The 27679-nt window shown below is 39.9% G+C and overlaps 1 protein-coding gene across 1 annotated transcript in view; it reads left to right on the top strand.

The window, feature by feature from the left end:
* Positions 1 to 1253: 1253 nt before the first annotated feature.
* The window catches only part of OLFM3 (olfactomedin 3), a 50290-nt gene continuing 23864 nt past the window's right edge, over positions 1254 to 27679 (top strand). The window contains exon 1 of the mRNA XM_063407630.1: positions 1254 to 1473. Within this exon, the coding sequence (XP_063263700.1) occupies positions 1405 to 1473 (69 nt within the window). The 5' untranslated portion in view covers positions 1254 to 1404. The remainder of the gene's footprint in view (positions 1474 to 27679) is intronic.

The raw sequence follows: 27679 nt of genomic DNA, 5'->3' as shown, positions 1-27679 counted from the left end.
AAAAAAGCCAACTGGAAAGCTAATTCATTTTTACCACACAAAGCTAAAAACTACATTTATAATAATCTTGACTGCGTCATAAATAAGATTGCCTTGATCATAGATCTTCAGTTTGAGTCTTCTAAGGGAAAATAATTGAACATTAAGATTCTTCGCCCACGTTAAGAGGATAGTGCTGCTATTTACACTTGGGCCATGCTCAGCTATGCTGAACGCACACCCTGAGGAAGCCGAAAGCCATCGCTGCGTGTCCTGTGGAAGTGACCCGCACAGGCGGACAGCAGCCACGCCACAGCCCTGGTGGCACAGCAGCGCTGCCAGACTGCAAGATACTGGCTGGTGTCGGGGAAAGGAAACTCCTGCGTGCCCTTGGGAAGGCTTTCAAGGGATCCTCTCAGCAAATGACTTCCACCCGCCTGCACCTCCGCAGGCTTTCACACCTCAGCTCACAGACCAAACCAGAGACGCAATTGTGCCTTGTTGCCCATGGCCAGCTTGTAAGCTTAGGTGGCTTTATCCTCACCAGAGCTCAGTCAAACCCTGACTCAACTTTCTAGACGGAGATGCCAAAGGGATTCCCCTGAGGAAAAGCCTCTCTTCGCAACTCCCCACATCAACCCACCCTTGCCATAGTGCCAGGCGCTCCTTTCGGGAGAGCGGCTCCTCCCCGCCTACAGCCGCCCTCCACAGAGGAGCGGGCCTCCACTGACCACTGCCAGGGCCGATAAAGCGCAGCTTTATTTTTCTGCGTGATCAGGCGCTGATCCCGGCCGGGCGCGGGCTCGGTGGGGCGCTGATCCCAGCCGGGTGCGGGATAGATGGGGCGCTGATCCCGGCCGGGTATGGGCTCGGTGGGGCGCTGATCCCGGCCGGGTGCGGGCTCGCTGGGGCGCTGATCCCGGCCGGGTGCGGGCTCGGTGGGGCGCTGATCGCGGCCGGTGCGGGGCCGCAGGGGCCGCCCCTCACGGGGGGCACGCGCCCCCCAGCGGCGCGGCCACGCCTCCCCTCAGCCCGCGGCCGCTGCCCGGAGCCCCCGCGCCCCCCGCCCGCGCGCCTCCCGCCGGCGCTGATGTCACATCCGCCGCCCGCTCCGCGCCCGTCCAGCCGCGCTGGCTCCGCCGTCTCCCGGGCCCAAACTTCGCGGTGGGCTGGCCGGGGGGAGGGGAGGGGCGGGGTGGGACGGGGCCGTGGAGCCGCTCCGCCAGCTCGGGCAGCGCCGTCCTCGCCCGCCCTCCCCGCGCCGAGGCTGCCCGCGGAATGAGCGTCCCCGGGGCGGCTGCCGCTGCCGCCTCCACTCGGGCTCCGGCGGGCGGGCGGAGAGCGCGGCTGCCGGCGCGGTCGCTGCGGCGGGAGCGGAGTGAATGACCGAGAGGAGCGGCGCGGAGAGGCAGCCCCGGGATCAGGATGCGGGCGCCCGCCGGCATCCTCAACCTCCTGCTGCTGTCCTTGCTGGCCGGCCTCGATCCCTCCAAGGTACGAGCCGGCCGGGCGGCAAGTTCGCGGCGGCGGAGCCTGCCCGCACACGGCGTACGCGGTAGCGGGCGATGCCCCGGATGGCTCCGGGGAGAGGCGGGTGCCCGCCCGTGGTGTCCGAGCGGCCGGGAGGGAGACGAGAGCTGGCGTGGGGAGCGGCCCGGTCGGGGGCGCGGTGCCCGCCTCAGCGGGGTGCAGGTGCCGCGCAGCGGGGCCCTGGGCCGGGCAGCCCCCAGCCCGCGGCCCCCGGAGCAGCCCCGGCTGTCGGAGCGGAGCGGGGTCCGCCGCGCAGGGAGCGGCTGCAGTGCGCGGTAGCTGTCCAGGGCCGGTCGCTGTCCAGCGCAGACCAGCCGCGATCCATCCCGCCCCAGGCAGGAGGCGTTCGGAGCGCTGGGTGACTGCACCAGTTCTGGGGAAGCGGGATCGGCAGCTCCGACTGGAAATAAATTTGTGTGGAGTGAAACCGAAGGCGTCACGTGAAGACACCGAATTTAGTACTATAGCCACGCTGCGGGCTGCTGCAGTTCTGTTATTTACAAACGTGTTCAAGCCACCGAGGGATCGCAGCTGAAACTGAAATAATGCTAAAAGTAAATAGGTTTTAGCATGCAGCCTGGCTGGTGGAGGAGATTTCAGATTAAGTCATTTAGAAAACCGGAATTGCACTTTACCACTTACAAGCAGTAATGACTGAAAGCCCCCAGGTCTGCAGATGTCTCTAGAGCTGTATTTTACAGATGTAGAGCTTGTCTCATTTGTCGTTTTTTCGTGGCATGCAGTCACTGTGAGCATTATAAAAACGTGACAAGAGAAAACGTTGCTATAGTATTGCAGTCCATTATCAGCAGCACTCCGTACCATATTGCCACTATTTATATTGCATGGCGTTGAATGTCATATTAATGATACCAGTTAGGACCAGACAACCGTGTGAGACAATGCTCAGCTCTTCTGGCAGGTTTTCATTTAAAATAAAGATATTAATCTGTACATATACAGATGTGTACTGAATGTCCAACAGTGTGGAAGGGATGCTCCTCTTTAAAAACAAAAACAGAACCTAAAAAGCAATTCAGTGGAAATCAGATTTACGGCTGCAGTACTCTGACTGCTTTTCAATCAGTAAGATACAGTCACAACTTAAAAAAGCAGGAGGTGATAAAGGATTAATAACATTACCTAAGAAATGAGTTATATAAGTTCTATTAAATAAGAGCTTATTTGAAAGTATCAGGTATTGCTGTACCTATAAGGAGACTCATCAGGCAGTGCACACACTGGAGTTTCACATCTGTGTGAAAAGCAGCACATGGTCTCATTATAACTACAGGTTTCCACACACTCGTTTTCTTTATTTTTCTGTCTTCCATTACACTTAGCAAGATCTACTAAAGAGACTGCATAAAAGCAGGAAAAGCAATTCTCTGTCCACAGAAGGGTAAAATCACTAATGAAACAAACAGATCTGGCAGAAAAATTCTTTTTAGTTCAGACTCCAAAATAACACTGGGAAAAAATGTTCCATTTTCTCTCTGTCGCCATCCAGCACTGAAAAACAGGATGAGGCACTGGAATGAAATGGCACAAATGAACTTTGGAAACTTTGCTTCTAGCTCTTTTTGCTCTGGCATGCTTTGCAGAGGGCATGAAAATGGCCTTTTATTCATCACTCTGTGTGACATTTTCAGAGATATTCAGATGTTTTTTCCAGGCCCTTTTGACTTTGTGAAGGGTCAGAAATACAAAAGCTCAAAAGTCCTTAGGATTACATTAAAATTAGAAATCTGTTTTTTATCAGAGCGAATTGGGTTTTCATAAATTATGAAAAGGGAGATCAAGTGGATCCTACACCACATTAAACATAAGAAGATGCCACATGGCAAGCAGTAGTTTGTTTACTATGAACAATATATTTCATATTTCTGTGGAAAACTATATGTAAAAATTTTAACAACATTTTTCTAGCAAAAAAACCTACAAGTCCTGACTGAACACACTTCAGAACTGGAACTAGTGCTCAATTATTTATACCTTGATTTATGGTAAATTTAAATAGAATAATAATATTCTGCCCTGCAGGTTGGGAAGCAAATCTGTGATATGAACCTAATTGTAGGAAACAAGGGGATGATAAATTCTTTTTTTTCCAGAAAGAATTGTGCAGTATGCTCATGCCTAGAAAGACAACTTTCTACATGCCCTTGACACTCACAAACTATTTAGCTTATGGAGATGAATCACAACAGATATTTCTGGTATACACAATACATTTCTAGTCATGTCCTACATAATTTTCAGGTAACAATTTATTTTATTGATCAATTATTTTAAAATAATGCCTTGAGGAGTAAAAAAAAGTCTTTAATTTCGTACCAGGCTATCTCTGAGTCAAAACCGCTGCCTTCAGGCACTCTTACTGTGACAGAGATGTGCTCAACTTACTCGGTTATTTACTGATAGTAAAGTGTTTAAGTATCGCCATCTTATGGTAAAATATGTAACAAAAATTTATATATAGTTTATTCCTCAATCTCTGAAACACTAAGATTTTGTTTCAACTATAGTAATTTATTGCCCATGCTCTTGAATTCTTTCTTTTAAACTTGGTATAAAATATTAATCAGCTGTAGAAATTCTTCTTTAACAACTGGAAGGCAGCTCACTAATGATAAATTTTAACACAGTGCTTATTACTGAATTTCAATTTAAGATAATTATTAATTGTTATATTTGTTGACTTTATTCTATTTTTTTCTCTGTATTTACATAGGAAAATTTTAAAAAATGATCCATGGTAATATATTTCATTAAAGATTTATTTCCAACAGGGTGGCTAGACATTCAGCAGAAAGGCAGCTACAGTGAAAGGATTTGGATACAAAATCTTCCTTTCTCCTACTCATAAGTGCAGTATCTTGAAAGAAGAAAGTGTCCAGTATCAGGAGATTTCTAAGAGTTACTGCTAGATGGCATCTCTGTGCTGCTTTTCTCCACCAGGAGTTGTCTGTAATACCCTTCACAGTATGTAAAGTGGACTTCTTTTAGAAGGGTTGCTTTGCTGACCATCATTTGATAATCACAGTGGTACAACCAAGTAAGCATTTTGTAGTGTGTTAAAGCTGCTCCACATAGAAATCAAACTCAGCATTTTTCAAAGTCTAGCATTTTGTAAGGTTAATTTTGTAAATCTAAATAAATCTGATAAAAATGTTCATGTTGCAGTGCAGTTAATGACCTTTAGGCCTTTTCAGTTTATAATGGCTTTATATGCTACATCTATTTATTTTCCATTGTTTGAATTTTGCAAAAAAATATTTCAGAAAATGTCTGCCAAGTACAATCCCAGACAGAAACTAAGTACAGTGTTATTAAGGACAGTTACAGAAAGGAATGATTTATGATTTATATTCATTGCATGGGATGGTTGGGAATATTAACATTATGAAACAAAAGTTGGTTTGAAATCAGTCATCTGTGTTTGAAGGCTTAAACTTTGCATCTTTGGAATGGCTGTGTTTCTAGATTTTAAAAACCTATGATTTTCACACATAATCAGACTATACAAATAGCCACTAAAATCTTTACTTTTCCCATATTTCAAGAACTTGTAAGTAGGAAGAGTGCACTGCTTTAGTGCTGATTAGCAATACAAATTAATTTATCCCTACTGCAAGATTTATAAGAGTGCTATGTACAGCAAAGGGTTACCCCAATAAAGTATTTTACTGAAAATATGACTCATAGGAGTACAATACACTGCTAAATTAAATCTTGTTACCTACTTGGAAATTAATTTACTTTGCTTATAATGTCAGTAGTTAGTCAGTATGAAAATCATTCATCATTATTTAACTTCCACGGTTTAAGAATGCTCTGATCATTAACTGCTGGCTGTGGTCAAGTCTCACTGGGTGTCTGCTCTCCCATTTCTGAGGAACATGACTCGACAGCCATTGAGGAACATCCGTTCAGATCAATACGCCCTGGGCTCTCTCCCAGGTGTCATTCCAGATATTTTACTCCCACTCTAGTGACTTCAGTCAATATGTTAAGACCTAAGATTGGAGTTAACATTTCTTGTTCTTCCTGCAGTAATCAACCTTTCAGTCCTGGAAAAAAAGGATGCTTCATGTATTCCTGCTTTACCTACACTCAATGACATACATCCACAATTACATTATATAAAATAACAGGTTTTCACTACATCGGTTTATGTAACATATATCAAGATAGTGGAAGAGAATATGCAAGGACACACGAGAGTGACATCTGCATGAGTGCTAACTCCCCTGTTGCTATCAGATATCATGTGGTCTTTAAGGGCTTTTTAAAACTATTGATGCTATGGGAAGAGGTATTTTTGTCCCCCTCTGGTTAAAAACTGATTCCTCTATTGCTCATGGCTATTTTGACTTCTACTCATTTAAATGCACTCAAAACCAATTATATATGTTATACAAAATGTCAAAAATAGTTGTGTATGTATACATATCCACAGACTGGCATATCCTCCCAGGAAGCAATTATTTTTCCAGCAGAGGCATATTGCCTTCAGGTAACCAGGCTTCCACCTTTCTTCTGTGTTTGGCCAAGTCATGAGCCAGTGAAACAGAATCAATTTACTAAGTCTGCAAAGAGGAAAACGCTGAAGCAGAGAAGGCAGAACCCTCAGAAACAAGGAATGCAGTACTGAAGCTATTAAAACAACATCAGCTCTAAAAATAGTGTTTCTAGTTGGCTGCAGATTTAACACAATTGTGTTACAATTGCAAGTTCAAATACAAGAAATTCACAAGGGACCTATTAAGAAATGAACAGGGAGTCTTCAGAGAGGGCCCAGTCTCTTTGGGGCACTGAAACCCTGTTTTTCAAAACTGCAGTATGACAAAAATGGTTCAGGGCATCACTTAGGCATTTTTAGTGAATCTTGACTGAAAGCCAGGGAAAATTCAAAAGCGTTCTGTAAGTCTTTGGAGCAGGAGTGTGGGACAAGTCCTCTGAAGGACCATCTTTCACAAGAACAGCAATCTATCCTACTGCTTTACTCCACAAGGCAGTGGATTTCTTGTCTAGGACCAAACCTAGAGAAAGCAAGGACTTTGCCTGGGTTAGAGTACAGAATTCTTTTCATGAGTGAGAATTCAGAAACAGTGAAAAAGTAACCTTACTTTCAGAATTTCAGAACTTCCTGGATTTACCCTGATTACCAGACCAGATCTGTTATTCACATGTTTTTAAACCGAGATGCGTGACCCAAGCACATGGTTCTATGCACATTAATCATTCCACCTAAGAACCTAGCCAGCAGAGGTTTTAGTGCTCCAAGTCAGTACAAAACCAGAAATACAGTAGCAATATATATTATTCTTAAAAGTGCTTTGAAATTTATCTAGGACATGACTTATATGACAGCATTACTTCCAAGATTCAGTGACACTTCACTCTAAGCATGGACTGCAGAAAAGCTAAAGAAACAACCAGGTATATTTTTCATAGATTAGTAAACAATCTTAAATTGGAATTTGAGTTATAGCCAAAAGTAGATTGAATACTAGGCCTATGGATATGGCATTTTGTAAATTCCTACCCAGCTGCTTCTGCAGCTATGTCTTTTCACAAGAAAGAAAAACATTTTATGTAATTACTCATAAAATATGCAATCCTCTTTATTTAAAGCATCTTTTTTCCTCAGGAGGAATTAAAGAAACTTTAATATTCTGACCTCTTCTGAGCCTTTTTCAGACTTTTAAATCACTTAAGTAACTAACCTAAAGCAGCTCTAGATAACACAAATGCAATGTTTTTCATCCTGCATTCCCCTGAAGAACAGTCATCTGTCTGCTGCACTGCCTTCTAACCAAATTCTTCTAACTGTGATTTAATGATCCTGTTTACTTGTTTCACTGAAAAGAATATATCACTCAGCAGAGCAACAGCCTAGGCAAATTCTGAGAACAAGTAGCCCTCTTCACTGCTATGAAGCCCTCTACACTGCTATTGTATCTTCCTCAAGGTGTAAAGTAACCCACAAGAGGGCAACCAGAACAGCTGGAAAAAACTAACTCCATTCTGAGTGAGAACTGAGTGAACTCTCTTGTTAAGTGACATTCATAACAAGGTGAATATTATTCTTAAATTATTGGGGCAAGTACACGGAGTAGATGATGGTACAAAAACCAGAGATCCAGTCCTGACACCAAGTGTGTGACAGGTTTGCATTTCTAATGAGATCTCAGATCAATATGATTTGCTGTTATCACAGATGTTTCTGGGCACCTGCATAAAGAATATAGACATGCACATCAGGCAGAGTAGCCTAAATACAAAGGTGGCCACTGACCTGTTTTCATCCTGTCTCTGAATACATGCACAATTACCAAAACACTAAAAACACACACGTTAACAATCTCCCATGAGAATCAGCTTTAGCCACAAGCAAAGAGGATGATCTCCTGCACTTCTGACTTTTTAAAGCCTCAAGTTAACTTCTGACTCTTTAACCTAGAGGCTAATCCTGCTGCCACCTCTGCCTGCCACATAACAGGCAGGAATTTATTGAGTTCTGGGTCTCCAACAGTCTCCAACAAAAATTTTGCAAATGCTCTTGCTTTCCTTTGTGATAAATACGTTGATATTAAAATAATACGGACTTTACTATTCAACAAGCTCAACAGTATGTGGATACTGTAACGTGTGCAATTAAACTAGATATGCAAAAATGTAGCTGGAAAGGCAAATGAGTGAACTGGAAGCTATATTCCCACTATATCACACAAAACTCAGGGTTTTCAGTTTTACAGAAGTCTCCTGGCCCTGAAAAATAACCCTGAAACCAGTATATGCAAAGATGCAAAGAATAAAACAAGTTCCTCTAAGGTAGGAGGGCATGTAAATAGTAAAAGTTGCTATGTCTTTACCTTTCTACTGAATTTTCATTTTAAACCCCTGAAGTTACCTATGCACCACATAATCCTACGTTCTTTGCTATAAGAAGTTTACTTATGACATCAAAAAAATCTGTCAGCTGTGTCTCATACAAAGTTAAATAGCTGATGTGCATTCTGATCCTTTTCAAGAGAAAGTTTATAAAAATAATTTTTAATGACCTTCTGCTGTACTAGTTCTGCAGACACTGCTAAAATAAACACTTCCATATTAGCAGATGATACAAATATATATTTCTACTTTGTTTCCTTTCCATACATCTTGCTGTGATCAGCAGTCTGTCCAGCATGATTCAAGAAGCTCCGATTTCTGTGCTGTAGTTGTTTTTTGCTGATCTTTGCCCTCTGGACTTGCTTTCTCATAAAGCCACATACGTCTGCTGCTCCAGTTCAAGTCAGTGAGTGTGAATATCTTCACTGTGGTGATAGAGCAAAATAAGTATATCCAAATGGTTGCTGTTATCCTTGTCTGGAGTAAATGTTGCTGTTACCATTCTGTGAGATCTCACAACACCCAGCATTGTTCTGTCCTTTCTTTAAAATGGCAAAATACAACTTTACCCTACAGACACACACACACACATATATGTGTATAGTTCCCCTCTTATTTGTCAGTGAAAAAGAGCATGCATCTGAAGAAAATTTTGAATGGAAATATTTACTGAATCGCTGTTCTCAGAATGCCCCATTTATTTAGACCACAGTGTTTATCTTTTTTAGAGACAAAGTTCTCCCTCTCTAAGGTGATCTTTCTCATCTCAAGCACTCAGAAGAAAAACTGTATTGACTAAAACACTCAGTCATCATTAAAAGTGTTTCAGGAAGCAATAACTTGATTTTGTGAGCACCACCAGGGACAAGAATGGGGAATTTTAGAGCAGGCAGAGAAGTAGTTTCTCATCCCCAAAACACCTTTATTTATATTTCAGTCAGTGCTAGCTTTCCCCTTCTTCCTCCTCCCACTCTGAGCTTCAGAGAGCAGCACATGAGGATGACCACAAATGCCACTCATCTGTTCTTCCAGCTCCTTCAGCATCATCTGTGTGTGGAGGGATGTACGGGCACTTCTGTTCCTCCACTTGTCTGACTAGACAATGAAGTTATCGTGGTGGATATGATGTGCAAGGAGAATGACTGTGTTGGCTCTGTTTAAGTTTCTTCCAGCCTGAATGGAAAGTGAAGAAACATTCTTCCTTTGGAGATTTCAAAACCAAAAGAAGTCAGAATGGCATCAGGGAAGCCATCTGATGAGGCCACTGTACAAGAAGCCACCAGGAAATATGGAGAGCCTCTGTCCTGGTTTAGGAAAAATTGGGGAGGAAACTTCCAAAGGGGTCCTTCTTTCAAGCAGCCCCTCCCCAGATGGTTCGGGAAAAGATCTTGGAGAAAAGTGGAAAAAACCTGTTTGTTTTTTTATTTAACAAGCAATGTATTCACAAGCATTAAAAATAAATAATGTTAAACAATAAAACCTCTCGCTGTTCTGAAGAGATGGCAAATTCAGGAAGTCCTTGTCATGGGCTGTATCTCGGCTCCTCAGTCTCTCATCAGTCCCTCCTGCCCCGGAAAATGCTGCACCCTGGGCCCGGGCGGGTCACAGGCGTGAGCTCCCGGTGCTGTTCTGGGTTTCAGTCCAGAGCAGGGCCCATCAGTTTCAAGAAAAAGAAAAGCCACAGTCCAGGGAACTTCTCTGCCTCAGCTAGCTAAAAACTACCTAAAAGCAAAGGAGAGCTCTCCCTGCTGTCTGTGCTGCAGACAGTCTGTGAGAAGGAATGGGAGAGAGTGAGTGCAGTTTCTGCAAACTGCGCACTGCTTCTTCACTCTCGGAACCAGTCTCAAAGGTGTGGAACTTAATATCCAGCACAAACAGACAACTGGGGATATAAGCATCATAAAGTCACCCTAGGATAGCCTTGAATTTTAATTTTCTGAGAAAATGAAGGAAAAAAGGTTTTCACAGATACTGCAATATTGGCAGTAGTTCAAGTATTCAAATTTGTATTCGAAGTTCTAGATTTGTCAAGTGTGCAAGCTACACTAATGGCTAAGGTTGCCACTATTGTTTATACAGAAGAAAGATCTACCCAGATGTTATTTGCATTCATATTACATTCACCAGTGTTTTCAGGAATAAAATTAATTGCTGTTGCTAATAGTTCTGTCCCACTTCGAAATAGCACAGAAATCAAATAAGGTTAAGACTGGTTAGGCCAGTAGGTCCATGTGTATACAGGGGACATGACCCTTCTTCGGACCCTGCAAACAGTTCAGGTTTTCTCATGTGGTTCCCCAAATCACTTCCTAATGGATAAGAATGATGCTGATTACTGAAAAATATGTCTGATAAGGCCTAACTGCCCAGTTCTTCAGTTAAATAGACACAAGGTCACATCTGAATTTTCCCAACAACATGCAATTAGACATCATCCAGCACTCACATTCCCGTTCTCATTAGCATTCTTGAATATATGCTATTTGTATTTTGTGATTTTCTGGTTTGAGTAGTCTCTATTACTTAAGAATGACCAATGCCACCTTTTCACTTGCTAGTCCCTCTGGGCCCCTACCTTCAGAAACTATTCTTTAGGCAAATATTTTTGTGTTGAATTATCACTCTTTTTTATCCATTGTCATAAATTTCTTACATTTCTAATGACTTACTGTATCATATCATCATTAGTTTCCCAAACTGAGGCATATTTTATGAAACTAATAAATGGGATATTTTTCTTTTCTAATATTTCTGCTTCCTCTGCAAAAAATCTGCTATCATTAGCTAATTTAATACCAAGGTCCTTAGGCTTCTCCTTTCTTCTCTCTCCAAAATGCTGATTGTTATTCTGTACCCACACACTTCTTGTTTGCAATATTGGGATGCTTTCTGACTAGATATGTCCCTTAGAGATCTCCCTAACAGCTGGGGATTTGTGTTTGCCATTCAGCTTTCTTTAGAGGATGGCTTCTTTTTCCAGGAATCTTTTTGATACTTTTTGGCTTTGAAAGATTTAGAGTATTGCTGAGTTTTGACAGATTCCTTCTGTATTATTTCATATGCTGGATTTTGTTATTTCTATGTTCTTTAATAATAATTGAAATTAACTCCTCTGAGCTACAAATAAGAGCATGTCAAGCCAAATGCAGTGTTTACCTAGGAAATATGTCCCAGACTTCCAGCAATTCACATGATTGTGGTTCATGCCTCATATATGTTTGCTTTTACTTAACAGTACTTAATAGACAGATCTAGTAACTTGTTTATTGGACTGGAAAGACTTTCAGCCATCCTTCCAAGGGCATATATCCAAATTCTGGATCAGTTACTCCAATTAGTATCAGCTTAATTACAATGCTTCATGTCAGGCATTGGGCAGGGCAGGAGGTGGAGGCAGGAAAGGTAAAGAACCTACCACACCCTAAAGGAGCCATTTTTTATATATTTATTGTTTTGGGAAGGGACAAGTCTGTTTGAACAAAGTATTGACTGTAACATGAGGAACTAGTGATCAGCCCACCTACCACCATCAACTTAAATATTAGGTAAAGAAATATTTTTAATAATTGACTTGGTTATCTTAATTTTTTAAAAAATAATATCTAGTCAGACAAGTCACATTTGGAGATCAGTCATATTGCTTCAGAGTCTCTGCATTTTCCACTGAACACTTTGAATTCAGAACATTTTAAAATCGGCAACATCCTGTTAGGGACATCTCCACACCAAACAGAGCATGTCCTCCCCATTTCCAGTCAGTAGCACTTTGCACTTCTGTTTTCATCAGGACCAGTGTGCTCAGACCCACAGCCACTGATGCTGGGGGAATTCTTGCCTGACAGAGTAACAAGGCTGATTGCACGGTATTAAATGCCATGGTATCTGTTCATTACAAGACTCTACTTGGAGATCAACTTCCTTGAACAGTAACTGGCTGAAAGTCCAAAGATAACACTGGAGGCAATGGGGAATTCAGAACAAACCCTTCAATGCCTGGCTGTGGATGCAGGCTGTGCCACTGCTGACTGAAAAGTGAGCTCTAAATCCAACTCAAAGCTATAGGCAAGACCACCTGCACTGTGTCCCTTGAGACAACAACTTCTGTTGTCACATGGCACCAAAGCTGTTTGGTTTGAATTGTGTCATCTGTACTTTATAAAAATATGTACTTTATAAAAATGCACAAGATATGAGCCTTACAGGATAAAATGTAAAATCTGTCTCAAATGAACAGGCTGTGAAACTGAGAGTTTGTGATGAAAAGAAGGATGAAAGCAATAAGCCAAATAATGGACACATTGTGAAAAATGTACTAGGTACTCTGAAAAATTGAAAGAATAGGATTAGAAAGGGAAGATAATAAGAAATCCAAATGATACAAGGTGAGGTTAAAATAAATAATTCTACTGGGAACAGCCTGGAGGCACTGAAAATGGAAATCTGAAAAAACTTGCTAATACCTGAAGACTATTTTGTCTTTCATAAAGGCACTGTCCTATTAATAAAAATAATCCTAACAGTACCCAAGTAGATCGGGACTGGGATATATTTCATTAAAAAATACACTGCTGAGTGCCTGAAGAAAGCCCTGTGGCTGCACCTCTCTCTGCCCATCCATCAATTGTGAGTTAGAATGTTCCCATACCTTTGGCTGGGTCAGCAGCCTGTGCCCATCAAAGATTGGACAGAAGATTGTTGTGGACAAACACATCAGTGCAAGGCACCTATGAAGAAAATGAGGATGAAAAAACAAATTAGTCAATGTTTATATTTCCTAATACACTGCCCTCAGTAGATAGGAAAGAAAACAGAACTAAAATCTTCCACAAATAGTTATTTCAATTTTTAAACAAATGTAGGTTAAAAATTGTTTGTACTACTTTCCTATCGAGCAAAGTCAATGACAAAGCAGAATGTTAGGTGAATACTATAATTTTGAATACACATTTATAATTTGTACTTGCATTTGTGGAAGATAACAAATTTTGTGTGCTTACTTAAGAAATACCAATATATTTATGCCTTATCAATCCAAAGTTGCTCAAATTTTAGCATTCAGATTTGTGAATTATTCATAAAATAGCTGTGCACTAGGAATTATTTATAGAAACATTGCTGAAAATAGCACTCTTTGTAGACTGATTCTAGTAAAAGAGAAATCTAATTTTGTTAAATTGTTGAGATCAAATATTCTGCTTAGCCTTATTATTGAGAATACAGTGGAGTCTATTTATAACTAGGCAGTGGGGCTCTCAGCACTTCTGAGAAGAGTGAGATAGAACTAACACATACCACTGCTGCTGTTCTGGAGGCCTGCTGTGAATATGCAATTATGAATGGATTCAGTGTGTGAATTTGCTTTGAACTGTACTGTCTTTTATTGTGTTTCTGGGAACTGCTAAGCCATACTGTTCTATTTTGTCCGGAGTTTTGTCTTTTGAGGATATCATGCATTACTGCAGAAGAAATAAAAGAAATCTTCCATATGAGAAAGAGTAAGCAGAGCAAACAACATGACTGTTTTTATGGGATTCACAAGGCATTTGTACAGTACAATCTCCACACAGTAGACTTCCTTATTCTGTAGCTAGAAAGAGAATGTGTTGGAGTCTGAGGTACAATTAAAATGTTAGGACCCCTGGGCTGGTGTTTCTGCCCAAGGACCGGTGTAGCTGCAAACACTGCACTGCAGCAGGAAACAGTGGCTGAGGATTGACTTAGGGCCTTATCTCTGGTCTCTGTTTATAACTGAGAGATGCTGCAGCCCCTGAGCATTGTCAGAAGTCAAACAAGTTATACCAGTTCAAGAGCTAACCCTAACTAAATTCCCAGTGGTAATTTTGTGGAGTTCCTGAGTCTAGAGTGATCCTGCCATCCTCAAGGCAGTAGTTACTGGCTGTGCCTGGGCTGACATCAGCGCAGCACTAAAAAGTGAGATCTGGCCACCATTATATAATGTCCTTGCCCCCATTTCCTTCCTTCCCTCCTCCTCACTAAAGGAATCCTAAGCTGAAATAACAAGACAGTTTTTGCATCACTTCTGTCACCAGAGGTTCTCAGAGAAGTCCAGCTGAGAGAGGACCCATTCTAGTGCTGAAAAGAAGGCTGTTTTCTGTGCAGTGCAATTCTTAGTTGCCTTTTCCCCTCTCCTTCAAACCTTCTTAACAAAGAAAGTCATGCAGCTATGTACTCCCTGTTCATCCTTAGCTAAATAAAACTTCATAAATATTTCATTCTGGTAAAACCTTAATATTCAAATAAACCAACATACTCCAGCAAACACATCTGTTATTACAGATTACTCTGAGTTGATTGGGCACATAAAAAGACTTTCTTCCACCCTAAACAATAGTTGTTTTTTATGTTTGGAAAGAGAAGGAAATAATCCTGAGTGTCTTCATTCTATTTGTCTGGTGAGCCAATGAGCAAAAGCAATTTCCAGAGAACAAAATTGTCATCCTTCGTGGTATAAACTAGGCAGCATACTGAACACAGTCACTTCAGGGTTCGTCCTAGATGTCAGAAGACACAATGTGCCTCTATAATTTTTGAGAAGACAAATACGCTTGCATAATACAGTGACATTTAATGCTTAGAATCATCACTAGCAACCACCCTAAAGTACACTCAGAGTTGCATTTTATACATAGAAATGTTTGTGGAATTAAACATGATTTATATTCAGTAAGGATTTTGCTCATCATTTTTCTATTAGTTATCATGCAGACACTGTTTCATTTTTTGCTAACACCAGGACTAGATATCTACAAAGCACAGATATGGTGGTTTGAATTCACACTTCTGGGGAGTTTTTTTCAGCTCAATTTTCATGGACTAACTTGAGAACAGTGCAATAGCAGAGTGTGAAAAAGAGAATGGTTCTATTCTTTCTAGGCGCAAGGACAGACAATTTCCTTTACCATGCACACTTGTAACCAAGTAATTAGTTTGGTAAAGAGGCAATATGGAACAAAATTCTTAATCCTTATCCTGTCTGAGTAAGAATTTAGGGATTTAGCTCTGCATAACAGTTGCTTCACATTATTAATATATGATTACCCTGTGTAATGATGAGAAAATATGTTGTTACCTAATGTTTAGTTTTTATTGTACTCAATCTAGAAACAAAGTGCATTTGTGTGGTTGTCTCACACATGCATTTATATTCTCCATACATTGTGAAATAGCATATAAATGTGCTACTTCCTTGTACACAAGTTATATTTTAATTATACCAAGTCTGCACCTTATGGGCTAGATTTCACCACCAGTGTATTCAATTACAATCAATAGAGGTCACTTCCAGTTCTACCTCCCTTGCTGTCACTCCAGGGTTTTAGCAATTTAACTGTAGCTTCATATCCATGACAAGAACATGCATTCTTCATATCACATGGAAAGTAAAAGGATTTTAGAATTCCTTTTTGTTCCTAGGCTGGACTGAACACATTAAAATATTATGACATCCTTAGGTTAAATTCTCTGTCTAAATTAAAATCAGTATTATTATTATCAAAAAGAATTTGAGAAATTTGAAACACAATGAAATGGAAAATAATTCAATTAGACTTCTTCCAGACTTAAATACTTCCTGTGAATTCAAATTTAGTTGACCAAAGAACCCAAGCTTGGTTAACCTACGATTAACTCTTCTGAGGGAGTTTTGTGGAGTACCTGTGAGGAGCTCCCGTGGCACTTAGGAGCTGGCTGATCCCCTGCACTGCTGGGGCAGCTTCCCCTCCATGCAGTGTCCACAGGGTTCCTGCCAGGAAACCCTCACTGTGCAATATATTAGTCTGCTCTTTACTGACTGAACCTGAAAACATGAAAGTGCACCAGAATTATCTGTCAAGTGAAACAAGTTTATCCCTTGTCCTTGATGAAAACTGTGTTCCAAAACCTTCAAGCTTTTCTAGCATGTAGAGTGCAACTCATTTCCAGATGAGGTGAGACATTCTTTCCCTCTTCATAAAATTGTAAAGAAAGCCTTTGGAAACTATATAGGTCATCTACTTCCAAATTATGCCCTGGGGATACAATTGTCACTGATCATTAGATTGGTTTACTATTATATGAACAGCACAAAGAAAGAATTGTTTCCCCCCTTTAATCCCAAAGATGTTAATTATTGTAAATACTTATAAAAGAAAGTATTTACTATTCTTGTCACAATGCCTCATTTGCAATGGCTTATTATCTTGGGAAGAGAATTGTTTTTGTATTCCTCCCTATTCTGAAATTCTCTATAGCTCGCCATGGGAAGAACAAAAGAACAGGACTCATTCTTCCTCAGCAGTCACACAGCTGATCTCATAATATGATGCTGGGTTCATAATGCTTCCAAGTGTTTACCAGAATAAGAGAGAGAATGATGTTTGTTGTGTTTGACTTCAAATTATGAGATTTCAGGAGTATATACTTCTGTACCAATGAGAAGAGGGAAAGACTGGTCCAGAGCTCATTTTGGTTTTTAGTGTTTCTTGTTCTTTCCATTCTTATTTGTTCCCCATTTACAAAAGGAATAATGTGGAAGAAAGAGTATTTGTAAAGGAACACAGGAGGGACCCTTCCTTTGTTCACTCTGACACTTACTTGGCATTTATTTTATCTGATTTTGGCAAAATGACATTGCAGCTGTCTGGAAGTGATATTTAGTCTGTTATGAACTCTGCATGAAGTATTTTTAGATTTGATTTTGGTGAGCCTCCTCTTAGTAAATTATTTCTAATTCATGTGAGTTGCATGAACCCAGAAAGCTCCATTAACCTTCATTATGCTTTCTCCTCACTTCATAGTGTGAGCTCACATACAAACACAAAGAAAATATTTAAATGAAACTGTGTCTTTAAAAAGATTCCAAACTTAAGCTACTGATTTAAGGAGGCACAGCTACCAAATCTATGCTAAGATCCCACCGCTGTTCTGTTTGACTGCTTTTAGTGGACCAGAGCCTAATCAATAATTTCTGACATCAGCCTTGGTTTTTTTGTCAGCTCAGAAGAGCTCATTTTCTGTCACTCTGCTGCCCTCTCTAAACATTGCTCATTTTAATGGTATTTTGGGGGATCCTGTGCCCCCACTTTAATCTCAAATGAAAAGCAAAAACCTCTCTCAGGTACTTCAGAAATTTTTCTCCTTCCCAGTTCACTCCCTCCACCCAGAAACAAATCTTGTGCTCCCTACCTTCATCAGAACACTCACAGAATCATAGAAGATAAACTGGAAAGCTTCAAAATGTCTTCAATCCATTCCTCCAAAACAGAACAATTTAACATACTTGCATCATAAGCTCTTAGCCCTGCATCATCCTAGAAATACAGCCAAAATATGAGTGCTTTATGCTGACAGGTGATGTCATAAGAGCATTTTCTCAAAAGTTAAATGAACACATTTGTCTCAGTCTTCAGGCTATGCAGCTCTCCCCTTTTGCTCTAAAGTCTTCAAAATCAATGAATTAATTGTCTGAGCATTACAGAGTTTTCACTCCTCCTAACTTGTAACTGTGCATGGAGCTGGCTGATGGAATGTGCAGGTGGGATTGAGCAGATCTAAATACTGGGCTATGGAAAAGAAAGGAAAACAATTGATCAAATGTCACAAATTATGTGCAGCCTGTAGTTCAAGAATGTTATTCTAAAGATATCTGGCATTCCTTATGTTCCCCTTTAGGCTTTATATCACTTTCAGTTCATTAACTCCTTTGTTAGTGTTGTCTCAGTTACAAAATATCAATCAGTAAGGTTCCATAAGATGAAATATGAGGTTTTCTCTTCTAATTCCAGGGATTAAATAATCAATTCATACAGAAAATTCTCTCCAGCTGTTGATTAGAACAACAGATGTTTCACTGAGCCATAAAAAAAATTATTAATATTTATACTCCTTTGTGCTTCAGTAAAACTAAATCAGTCCAGGGGTGATTCTTCCACGCATGGAATAAAAACCATCAAAAAGCACCACTGTACACAAGATTTTTAGTGATATGTGCACACTCCTTTACTATTGATAAAGAACTCAGGAGAGATGATAACACACCAGTCCTTTTCCTGTAAATTTGTATCTCAGTACTAGAACCTGGCATTTCTGCTGCATTTTCCTAAAGATTACAGGTTTGTCTTTCAGGACCCTCTGACATGTATCAGTGAAAACACCAGAGAAGGACTGACGTGGTCATAAATCACTTTGCTGCTGCAGCCTTGGCGTTGCAGGAGTCCCTGCTTATTGCAGCATAGCCCAGAGCTGAGCGCAGCCTGTGATGTCAACAAATGCCTCAGAAGCGCAGGGAGGCAGTGGGCAAGAGAGTCATGTAATGCAGAGAGCTCTTCATGCTCAGACATCCCTTCCCAGCCACTGCAGGACAGCCACAGAGTCCCAGAGCGTCCCAACACACATCAGAGAGCTCCTGTTCCCTGATCTTTGCCAGCCTTCACTCGAACACTTCCATCCTGCTCTCTCTGTGACAGAGCTCAGTTTTCAGCTGCAGCGGTTTTCTTTGGCACACTGTAAGTGTATAACCCAGCAGGAGCACCACACTGGACTGAGGAAAAGTCTTTAAGAAAGGGTCTCGTAGAATAAGGAGTAAAGAATATTATCTTGTTCAGTTTAATCTGTCGTTTTGATTTGTATTCTTCTTCCCTGCTTTCTTCTTTAATCTTATATGAGCCTGTAAAGTACTTTTTTCTTTTTTCCTCTCTTACAATAGATTGCAGACAATGTTTGCCAACCCAGAAGGCTGAAATTACAATATGAATACAGACTGTGAATTGCCTTAGATTCTTCATAATTACTGAAGACTGACTCTGTGCAGCAATGTAACTGTACAGAATGCTGGAAGGCTTTTACCCTGATGGGTGCATTCAGAATGCATAAAACAGAGTACTGTGTTACAGCTATGTTGCAGTTCTTATGCCTTTGGCATGAGTAACAGCGTTAAGTCATTTGGAAATAGAATCAGTCCTTCAACATCTGATAAAGCACATTCTCTTTTAGGGGTGCTTTTCTTTTCCAAGATACTGATATTCCCAGCTGTCAGCCCTTCCCATATTCTTTTGCATTTTTAAAGGATCTATATTGTCATAACAACCACACTATTTTCCTCAGATTGTCTTAGAGATAAATAATATTTGATTATCATCTCTAGAGGCATCTAATAGTTAAAATTTGAAATTTTCCACATGCAGACTATAGCGCTGTTTTCTCTGTTTTATTATTTGTAAAGTTCCTTGAGAATTCTTTTATCTAATGGAGCAGCACTTGCACTTTGTGCTCTGAAACAATGTTGTTTCCAATTCATTACATAAGGAGAAATGAGGCGTTTTGTGAAGTATTAGAATATGAAGTTAGAAAGTCTGCACTGCTAGGCCAGATTGGTCCTTGGGGAAATTGGATATGTCCACTCCACTAAAAAGCTGTTATAATAACATTCTTTTGACTACCAAGCAAGCTGCACTAGAGACTTCATTTGCTCCCTGCTTAATATATCTGACTTCTGATACTTCACTTTTGAGTTAAAGCAAGAGATTTTACCTTTTTTTCTCTGAATTTCTTGCACCTGCTGATTCCCAACCTTCATTCCTGTACTGGTTTAATTAGATGCCAGTATCCTTGCCAAGTTCAGGACAACATAAACTTGCAGCAATGCAGGAACAATATCTTCTGAATTAAACACTAATTCCTCCAAGACTCAAAGTGCAAAGAAAAAGAGTAAAAACAATAAATGACATTTGCATCAAGATAGCATTTGCATTATACATTCAACCTTGGCTTTCCAGCTTTATCTCTAGAGCACAGTGCTGCTGAGGTAACAGCTGAAGTCTCATCTGCCTTGTAAACCAGGGGTTTTATCACCTCCATTCTGCTTTCTTGCTCTGGTGTGTTACCTGATCTTGTTACATTTTGAAAGAAATATTTCCAAATCCGATATATTCTGTCTCTGAGACTGCTGATCAGCTCAAGGGATTTATAGCTGTGACATTTCCTATACATCTAGGAATTCATAGCAGAAATTAAAATCTTCAAGGAACACTAATTGAGATACTAATTTGTGTTTTCCTATCTGGTCTACATGTAGTGCAGAGTCCAAAATTTATTTATAGGTAATTCATTATACCCTCAAGGAACAAGGAGAGGAGTCCAAACTAGGAAGGTGTATCATACTAGTGGGATTTAGCAAAGCTAAGTCTGCAGTCTGATAGTTACTTAATGCAGGTACCCTCAGGCTCCAGTTCCCAGGAGAGTCTTTGACCCTGCAAGGGGGGATGGAAAATCTGGAGCCAGAGCTCTCCTGCAAAGAGATCCATATCTGTGAATCTCATCTGAACTCAATTGTTCTAATCCCAGAAAGCAAACTGTAGCACAGAAAATGAATACACATTAAGGGAGTGTTCTAGGTTTGTACATGCACATGAGCCAGGTAAAATTTCTAGGAAGTTGTATCATTGCCTGAACCAACAGACAGAGAAAATGGTTTGCTAAGGGAAAAAATTAGCAACTTATATGGCTTAAGAAACCATTATCAGGAGCTGTGAAGAATCAAAAATACACAAGAGCTGCAAAGAGCTTCTGTATATCTCAGACATGTAACTTAACAATAAACAGACATGAAAGCCAGCAGCAAAACCCGAGGGTAGAATTCAGGATAAAACAAGATTTTTGCTTGAATGTCCCCGTTTAGGGCCTGCTTTCCAGGCACTGGAGCATTCCCATAGACTGTGGGTATAAGTAACTTGTCAAGCAACAAAATAAATGTATATCAGATCTCCATCAATTTTCAAAATAAATAAAGTGCCTACGCTGATATTTATTCTAAATGCTTTGAAAAAGAAGTTGTTGCTTATCCATTCTTCTTATTAACAAACCATTGCATTTATGTGAAATGATTTGATTGACAAGTTTCTGAGGATCAAAATCATTTACAACCTAAGGACTTATCTTTCACCTATTAATAACTGATTAAAAGCAAGCTTTCCAAAACATTTCTTTTTATTTCAGTCATATAATAAAATCCCCCAATGATAAATTTAATATTTTAAATTCATCAGAATATTCTTAATTCGTACCATGGATGAAAAATGGGCATGTCACAAACTTTATCTACTGAGTTTCCATTAACTCATGAACTTCTCTGTCTCCCAAGTTCACTGAACAATGTATCAAAAATCTCACAGTCCAGGGCAGAGTTTAACAAAGGCAGTCTATTCAAACCACAAGGGTTGTGATAGAGCTCTGGTGTAAATCATGCAAGTCACGCTCAGCCTTTAAACTGATTTTGACCATAATGAGCAAAAACTGCCTGCAGAGTGACGGTCATGTAATTAAGTTACTCCAGAGCTAAAACTTAGCAATTTATTTTAAAACTCCTCTTAAATCCTTCCAGGAAAACCTGGTATAAATTTAAGCTGGGTTTTGTTGAAGTGCCCTTCAAGAAATGACTTGTTTTATCTGTAAAACGTGTGTGGTAGTAAAACAAAAATATCTTCCAGCAGGGATAATTTAGGAAAGTATTATTAACAGTCTTCAGGCTCAAGTTGTCATCCCTTGCATCAGATAGAAGACTGCAGAAGTCTGTTTCCTAAACAGTCTAAAGTAGATGAGAAGCTGCCACAAACCAATGCTTGGTTTCTTGGGGTTTATTTCTACTGAAAAGGCCAGTGTCTTTTAAATTGGCTGTTACTGCCTGTTCATTAGGTAAGTTTTCCTGTTATTCCTGATGGTCCCCTGCTAAAATCCTGCATTAATTTGCTTGCCTGCCTTCTCCCTTGACCACAACAGAGCTTATGGGAAGTAGGAACACAGACAGGAGGTGTTTCCCTGTGGCAGCCATGATTTCACGCTAGAGAATGTATTTTTGCCTTCTTTTTTCTTCATTATATGCTACATTAAAAAAAAAAAAAAGCAAACAAACAAACAAAAAAACCAAAACCCAACACTAATTCTTGCAAATAGCCCTATGGCATTCCATCTGGTCCCAAAGAAGACAAATATTTTCCCAAAGGACTGGCTGAGGTAGATTCCATCTGGAATCATTTTTCTCCTTATTTGTGACAGATTGACTCTGTTGTATTCATAAGAAAACAAATCAGCAATAATTTGTTAGTCAATCAAAAGCAAAAAGTCAATAAAAAGATGTGTGAAATGCAGTTTCTTCGGTCTCCTTCTTTTGAGTTCCACAATATTATCTTCAGCATCTTCCCATTTCTGCCAAACCATCTCTTTTTACATAGATTTTAAATCATTTTATTCTAGTTATAAATCTAAAATGGATTTTCAAAGCTAACAATTATGGGCCTTAGTACTTTTTTATTGCTACTTAATTGCCTTAACACCACAAGCACTTTGACAAATTGGCTAAGATTTTTTTTTTCCAGTTTCATGCTAGTAACTTTTACTGTTATTATTTAATGTCTTGGTGCTTTTTTAGAATCAGGAGATGGGAATCTTGGCTAGGAATACATTAATGCAAGACAAAAACTCAGAACAGAATTTTTGCTTGGTCAGGACAGAGGGCTATAAAATACATATAAGAACTTTATAGTCTAAACTGTACAGTGGCTTTGACTGATTTTCTTTTCTTGTTTTGTGGCCTTTGATATGAGTTTTTGCATGTTTTTAAAGTTGTATTTTTGGATTGAAAACACTTTCAGGAGCTCCAGCGCAAGCTGTGTGTCCAAAACTATTTTTTGCCCTTGTACAGCTCTACTTTCTGTAGCACTGCTAGCCAAGCTGCAGAAACTAATTACAAGATTTAGTAGAACTATTTTATTAAATTTCTCTGTCATTTGCTAATAAATTACTTAAAACTCCCTGTAAAATTAATATCAAATCTTGAAGGTTATGTAAATGCCTTCATTAATCAAAATCTTGGCCCTTTTTTATTAATTAGATCTAAAAGCTTATGTAAAACTTCACCAGCATTGCCCCTGAATTTTATTCTCATAGTCACATTGCTAAGCAGTCCTTTAAAGACTCACTGACTTTGTGATTCTCCACTGGTGAACTTCCCCACATTAAAGCCAGAAAGAAGGCCTGCATTGAACTTCTTGTGGACAGAAACCTTTTTCTCTGTAAATGAAATCTTTGCTTCTGAGCTGTTCATGGATGCTCGCTCCTCACACATTTCATATTTTTCTCCTGTGAGATAACAATGGTGTTTTAATTTTGGTATTGTAAACAGAGGATTATGACTGCACACAGGGAGATGTGCTGGAGATGATAAAAGAATAGCCCTAAAGTGCTGAAGAGACATTTTAAAAATATAACCTTATGGGGAGTGTCAGTAAACAGAAGGCTTCTGATGGGGTATCGCCTGAGTCGTCATCATTTACACTCCACTGTTGTCAGCTCACTAAATCCCACAGAACTGCAAAATTCCAGTCGTGTCCTAAACTGGAAATGACCTTGATTCCTTTGGTCACAAACTGCAACTGTAAAAGAATGACTGTAATGTGACTTGATGTGCACTGTTCTGGTTTTTTAGAATACATTTTCATCCTCATTTGGAAGATGAAAAGTGAAATTTTTGTGTGGGATAAGTCATTGATCAGTTTGATTTTAGAAGTGCTTACTGAGCTGTAAGAGCTTTATTCTCTTCTGCTGTCACAGCCTGGAGTCTCAGACACTGCCCTGTCTGACTGCAGAGCAACACAAAGCCCTGCCATTGCCACCAGCTCAGCTGCTGCAGTCCTGCTCTGTACAGCTGAACACCCACCCAGTATCAGTCCACCACCACAACTTCCTAACTTACAGGACAGGATTCAGTGCCTCTTTTAGAGACACAAGGAGGGGATAAAAGACACATGACAGGGTGAAGAATTATTAGTGTTGGAATTATTAACTTTTAAGTACCACTATGCAAGCTACATACTTATATTGTGAACATAGTTGTTCAGATTATGTCTCCAGTTGTCATTTTCTGCAAGTTTGAAAAAATACCTACATTTATGTCAGTGTTTACTTTGGCTCACAATTTTCTGTGCTAGTTTTACAAGAACTTTCAATGTACCCCACTCTCTTGTAATGAAAAGGATGTGGCCTCTCCTAATAGTTGTTAATTGCTGCCTGTATGGATTTTTCTGAGCATTGTGCTGATACAAAAAGTCTCTGCCCGAGTCAAACCCCTGGTAGAAATGGAGGAAGGGAAATCAGTATTCAAATCACTTCTTTCAAAGCAATGTAGAGATCTCTGGTTATCCAACACATTTGCTGAGGCTGGGATCCTGGAATATCGTGAGCTCTATGAACAAGAGTAGCCTTATTTGTCTCTAAAAAGAGCCAGCTAAGAATATTAACCAGTTCAGGATTTTGTTAATCTCAGGGAAGGATCTCAATCTTCCCACAGCAGGCAGTGTGCCCAAAGTGACAGAATGACCAGGCTGAGGATGGGCACACTACCATGGCTGCCACTGCACCCATACATAAATACTAAATTTATTTTAAAAGGTGCTTTGAATTGTCTTTTAGGCATCTTTCTTTTGGTATATTCAAGTGACAAGCTAGGAGCAAAGAGGCAGTAATCCCTAATAGCTCACCACTAAGTATGTCTCAGTTTTTTCAGAGCCATTTTTCCCCCATCTCTTCCTTCCTGCAGCTTTTTCTTTCTTCCTAGAAGTTTTACAAAGTTGTAAACTTTTCATGTTCAGAATAGCTTTTACAATCTTGTGTCTCACCCATACGCAGAAATCTCATCCAAATCAAAACTTAGAGAATTGGCATCATTTCAGGGAACTGGTAGATTAAACCACACATTATTTCGTTTTTATGTTTTTGATACAAGCCACTGTTACTTTCTGAGAGGTAAGAACACCGATCTTGAGATGGACAGTTCAGGGACACATTTGGGGGATTTTTTATATTTGTATTTGGCACTGTTTGTTGCTGTGCATTACAAAGTGCATTTCCCACAGTACTACCCTCAGACAACAGCACCAATTTCATAAATTCAAGAAATTTAATAATATTTTTTTTGCTCACAGGGAGCTGGGAACAGAACTTGGGACCTTCAAATCTGACACTGGAATTCCTCATCCATGAGAAGCTGGAATTGCTGATAGCATTCTGGCCCTCAGCAGCCCTATGGAGGGCAGCACCCATTCCTTACAAGGATGGATTTAACCCAGCCCCTCAGGGTCACACACCAATTTGAATGATTTCAGTAAAAAAAAAAAAAAAAAATAGGGTAAAGGGGAAGATTAATAGAAATGAACAATTGAATCCCTTAAAATGAAATATTATTTAAAACTTTTATTTCTGTTCTGTAAAAGATAAATAGGAGATTTAAAAGGCAGCAAGAAAAACAGTATGTCATAACTTCAGTAAGGTTTATGGATATTCTCTATTATTTTTCTTCAAGTAATACAATTTTGATTCTTTCCCAAATAAACACCTTCAGTTCTTCTGAGCTCAGTTCTTCTCATTCAGTTCAGAAACTTCCAGGATTTTTACAGCCTTAGAAAACAGCAACTGTTTGCCTTTTACACCCTTATTTAAACACAGAAGTATTTTACAGCATCTGGGGTCATGCTTTGTGGCATATCCACTGTTTTACCCACTACTGAAATGCAGCATGTTTTCTGAGTTGAAGCACAGCACCTGGCTCACTACATTCAAAGCACTACACAGCATTTAGAATAAGGTGAAATATCCAGCTGAAACTGCAAGGAGCATCTGGCTAGACAGAACACAGCTAACTACTGAACTTGGCCACAGCGTTTGGATTAACACCTCTGTTTGCAGGCAAGATTGCCCATGGAATCTTCTCAATATTCACTTACACCACTTGTAAGCTTTCATCCCTGTTTAAAAGTAAACTAGGCCTCCCAGGATGGTGTCAAGGAGCAGTATACATTAAAAATGGATTTGCTTGCAATGAGACACATTCACAAAATCCTGTTATTTTAAGATGTTGCAGGAAACACGTGGTGCTTTCTGAACAGAAATGCAATTTTCTTTCTTGGACTTTCTGCTTACAGAAAAAGGTCTGTAGCTCAGGAAGGAAATGTTAATGCCACCATTGTTAGAAAATCCAAACAGGAAGATGCTACAGCCTTTAAATGCCATTATCAATGCCATGCTGGTTAAACCTATAGATTCTCAGTTAGTACTGTTGCCTGTGGGCTGCCAGACCACTGGGAGTAAGCTCAGCTTCAAACTTCTGAAGAATTTTTCCCTATTTCATCTCTACAGAGAATATAAGAGGGATATGTTAGAAAAGGGTATCAGCATGATGTGACAGTTTAAGAGACTTGCCAAAACAATGTATGGGAACATGGTGGGATAAAGGGCAAGTCAGCAGGATAACCCTCCCCACCTTACTTTTTATTAGTCAGTCTTGACAATTATCTACATTGGGAAATATAGGAGAATACAGCCAAGTACTTCTGTAACGCAAAGCTGTAAATTTACAAAGAACAAAGACTTGCTTGTCAGAATGCAGCAGAAATCAAACAGTAGATGGTTCCTTTCTCTCAGGTCCAAAGACAGCACAGAGCCAAATGCAAATACAGCCATGCTGCTAAATAAAAAGGAGATGAGCTGATTTCTGCACTCTGAGGGACAGCTCCTTTCCACACAGCAAAATTACCCTTTCCCTCTTGAAATGCTGCATTCATGTCCAAACCATCTAACTGAATCATACCCAGGCATAAAAGGAAAAGGTAATTAGGGTGTGTAGCACCAACGAACACTACAGTTTGCTATGGACCAGCATTCAACCCCATATCCCATCTCTGTACTTACAAGTGCAGACATACCCCACTAAGTCTTCCCAAAGACAAAATTCCCCTTTGACAGGGAATTTTATTTTGAAAACCCTTTCCACTTTCTTCATTTCTACTCACTTGCAGAGATTCAAGGAGATTTTAAAAAGACACTTAACAAATCTACCTGTATGTAAATGTGACAGTCCACAGGCAAGCTCCATTTCAGGGGTCTGGAAGTGCTGACTGCAAAGCTGTAAGCTTACATCAACCAAGGGAAGGGCCAGTTATATTGCCCATTTTCACAGTGTAAATGCACTTTGGCTCTAAGTAGCTTAGGTCTCCATTTTCAAACATCTAGTTGCAGTCAGAGCCAGCTGAAACCAATTATTTTATTAAATTAGTACAGAATTTACTGATTTTCATGTCTCAGGCTCTCTCCAGGATTATACATGATCTAACTTCATGGGGAATTTCAGCTTTAGCTCCTTTAATTTCTTAAAATTTACTCTCGATGAAAGCCAGTTCACCTAACTCACCCAGCATCAACAGAAAAATATGTATTTATTCTTGTAAAA

This window comes from Prinia subflava, chromosome 10, assembly GCF_021018805.1.
Source record: "Prinia subflava isolate CZ2003 ecotype Zambia chromosome 10, Cam_Psub_1.2, whole genome shotgun sequence".
Lineage (NCBI taxonomy): Eukaryota > Metazoa > Chordata > Aves > Passeriformes > Cisticolidae > Prinia > Prinia subflava.
Note: the sequence above shows the minus strand (reverse complement) of the source record. Positions and strands in the feature narration are given on the sequence as shown.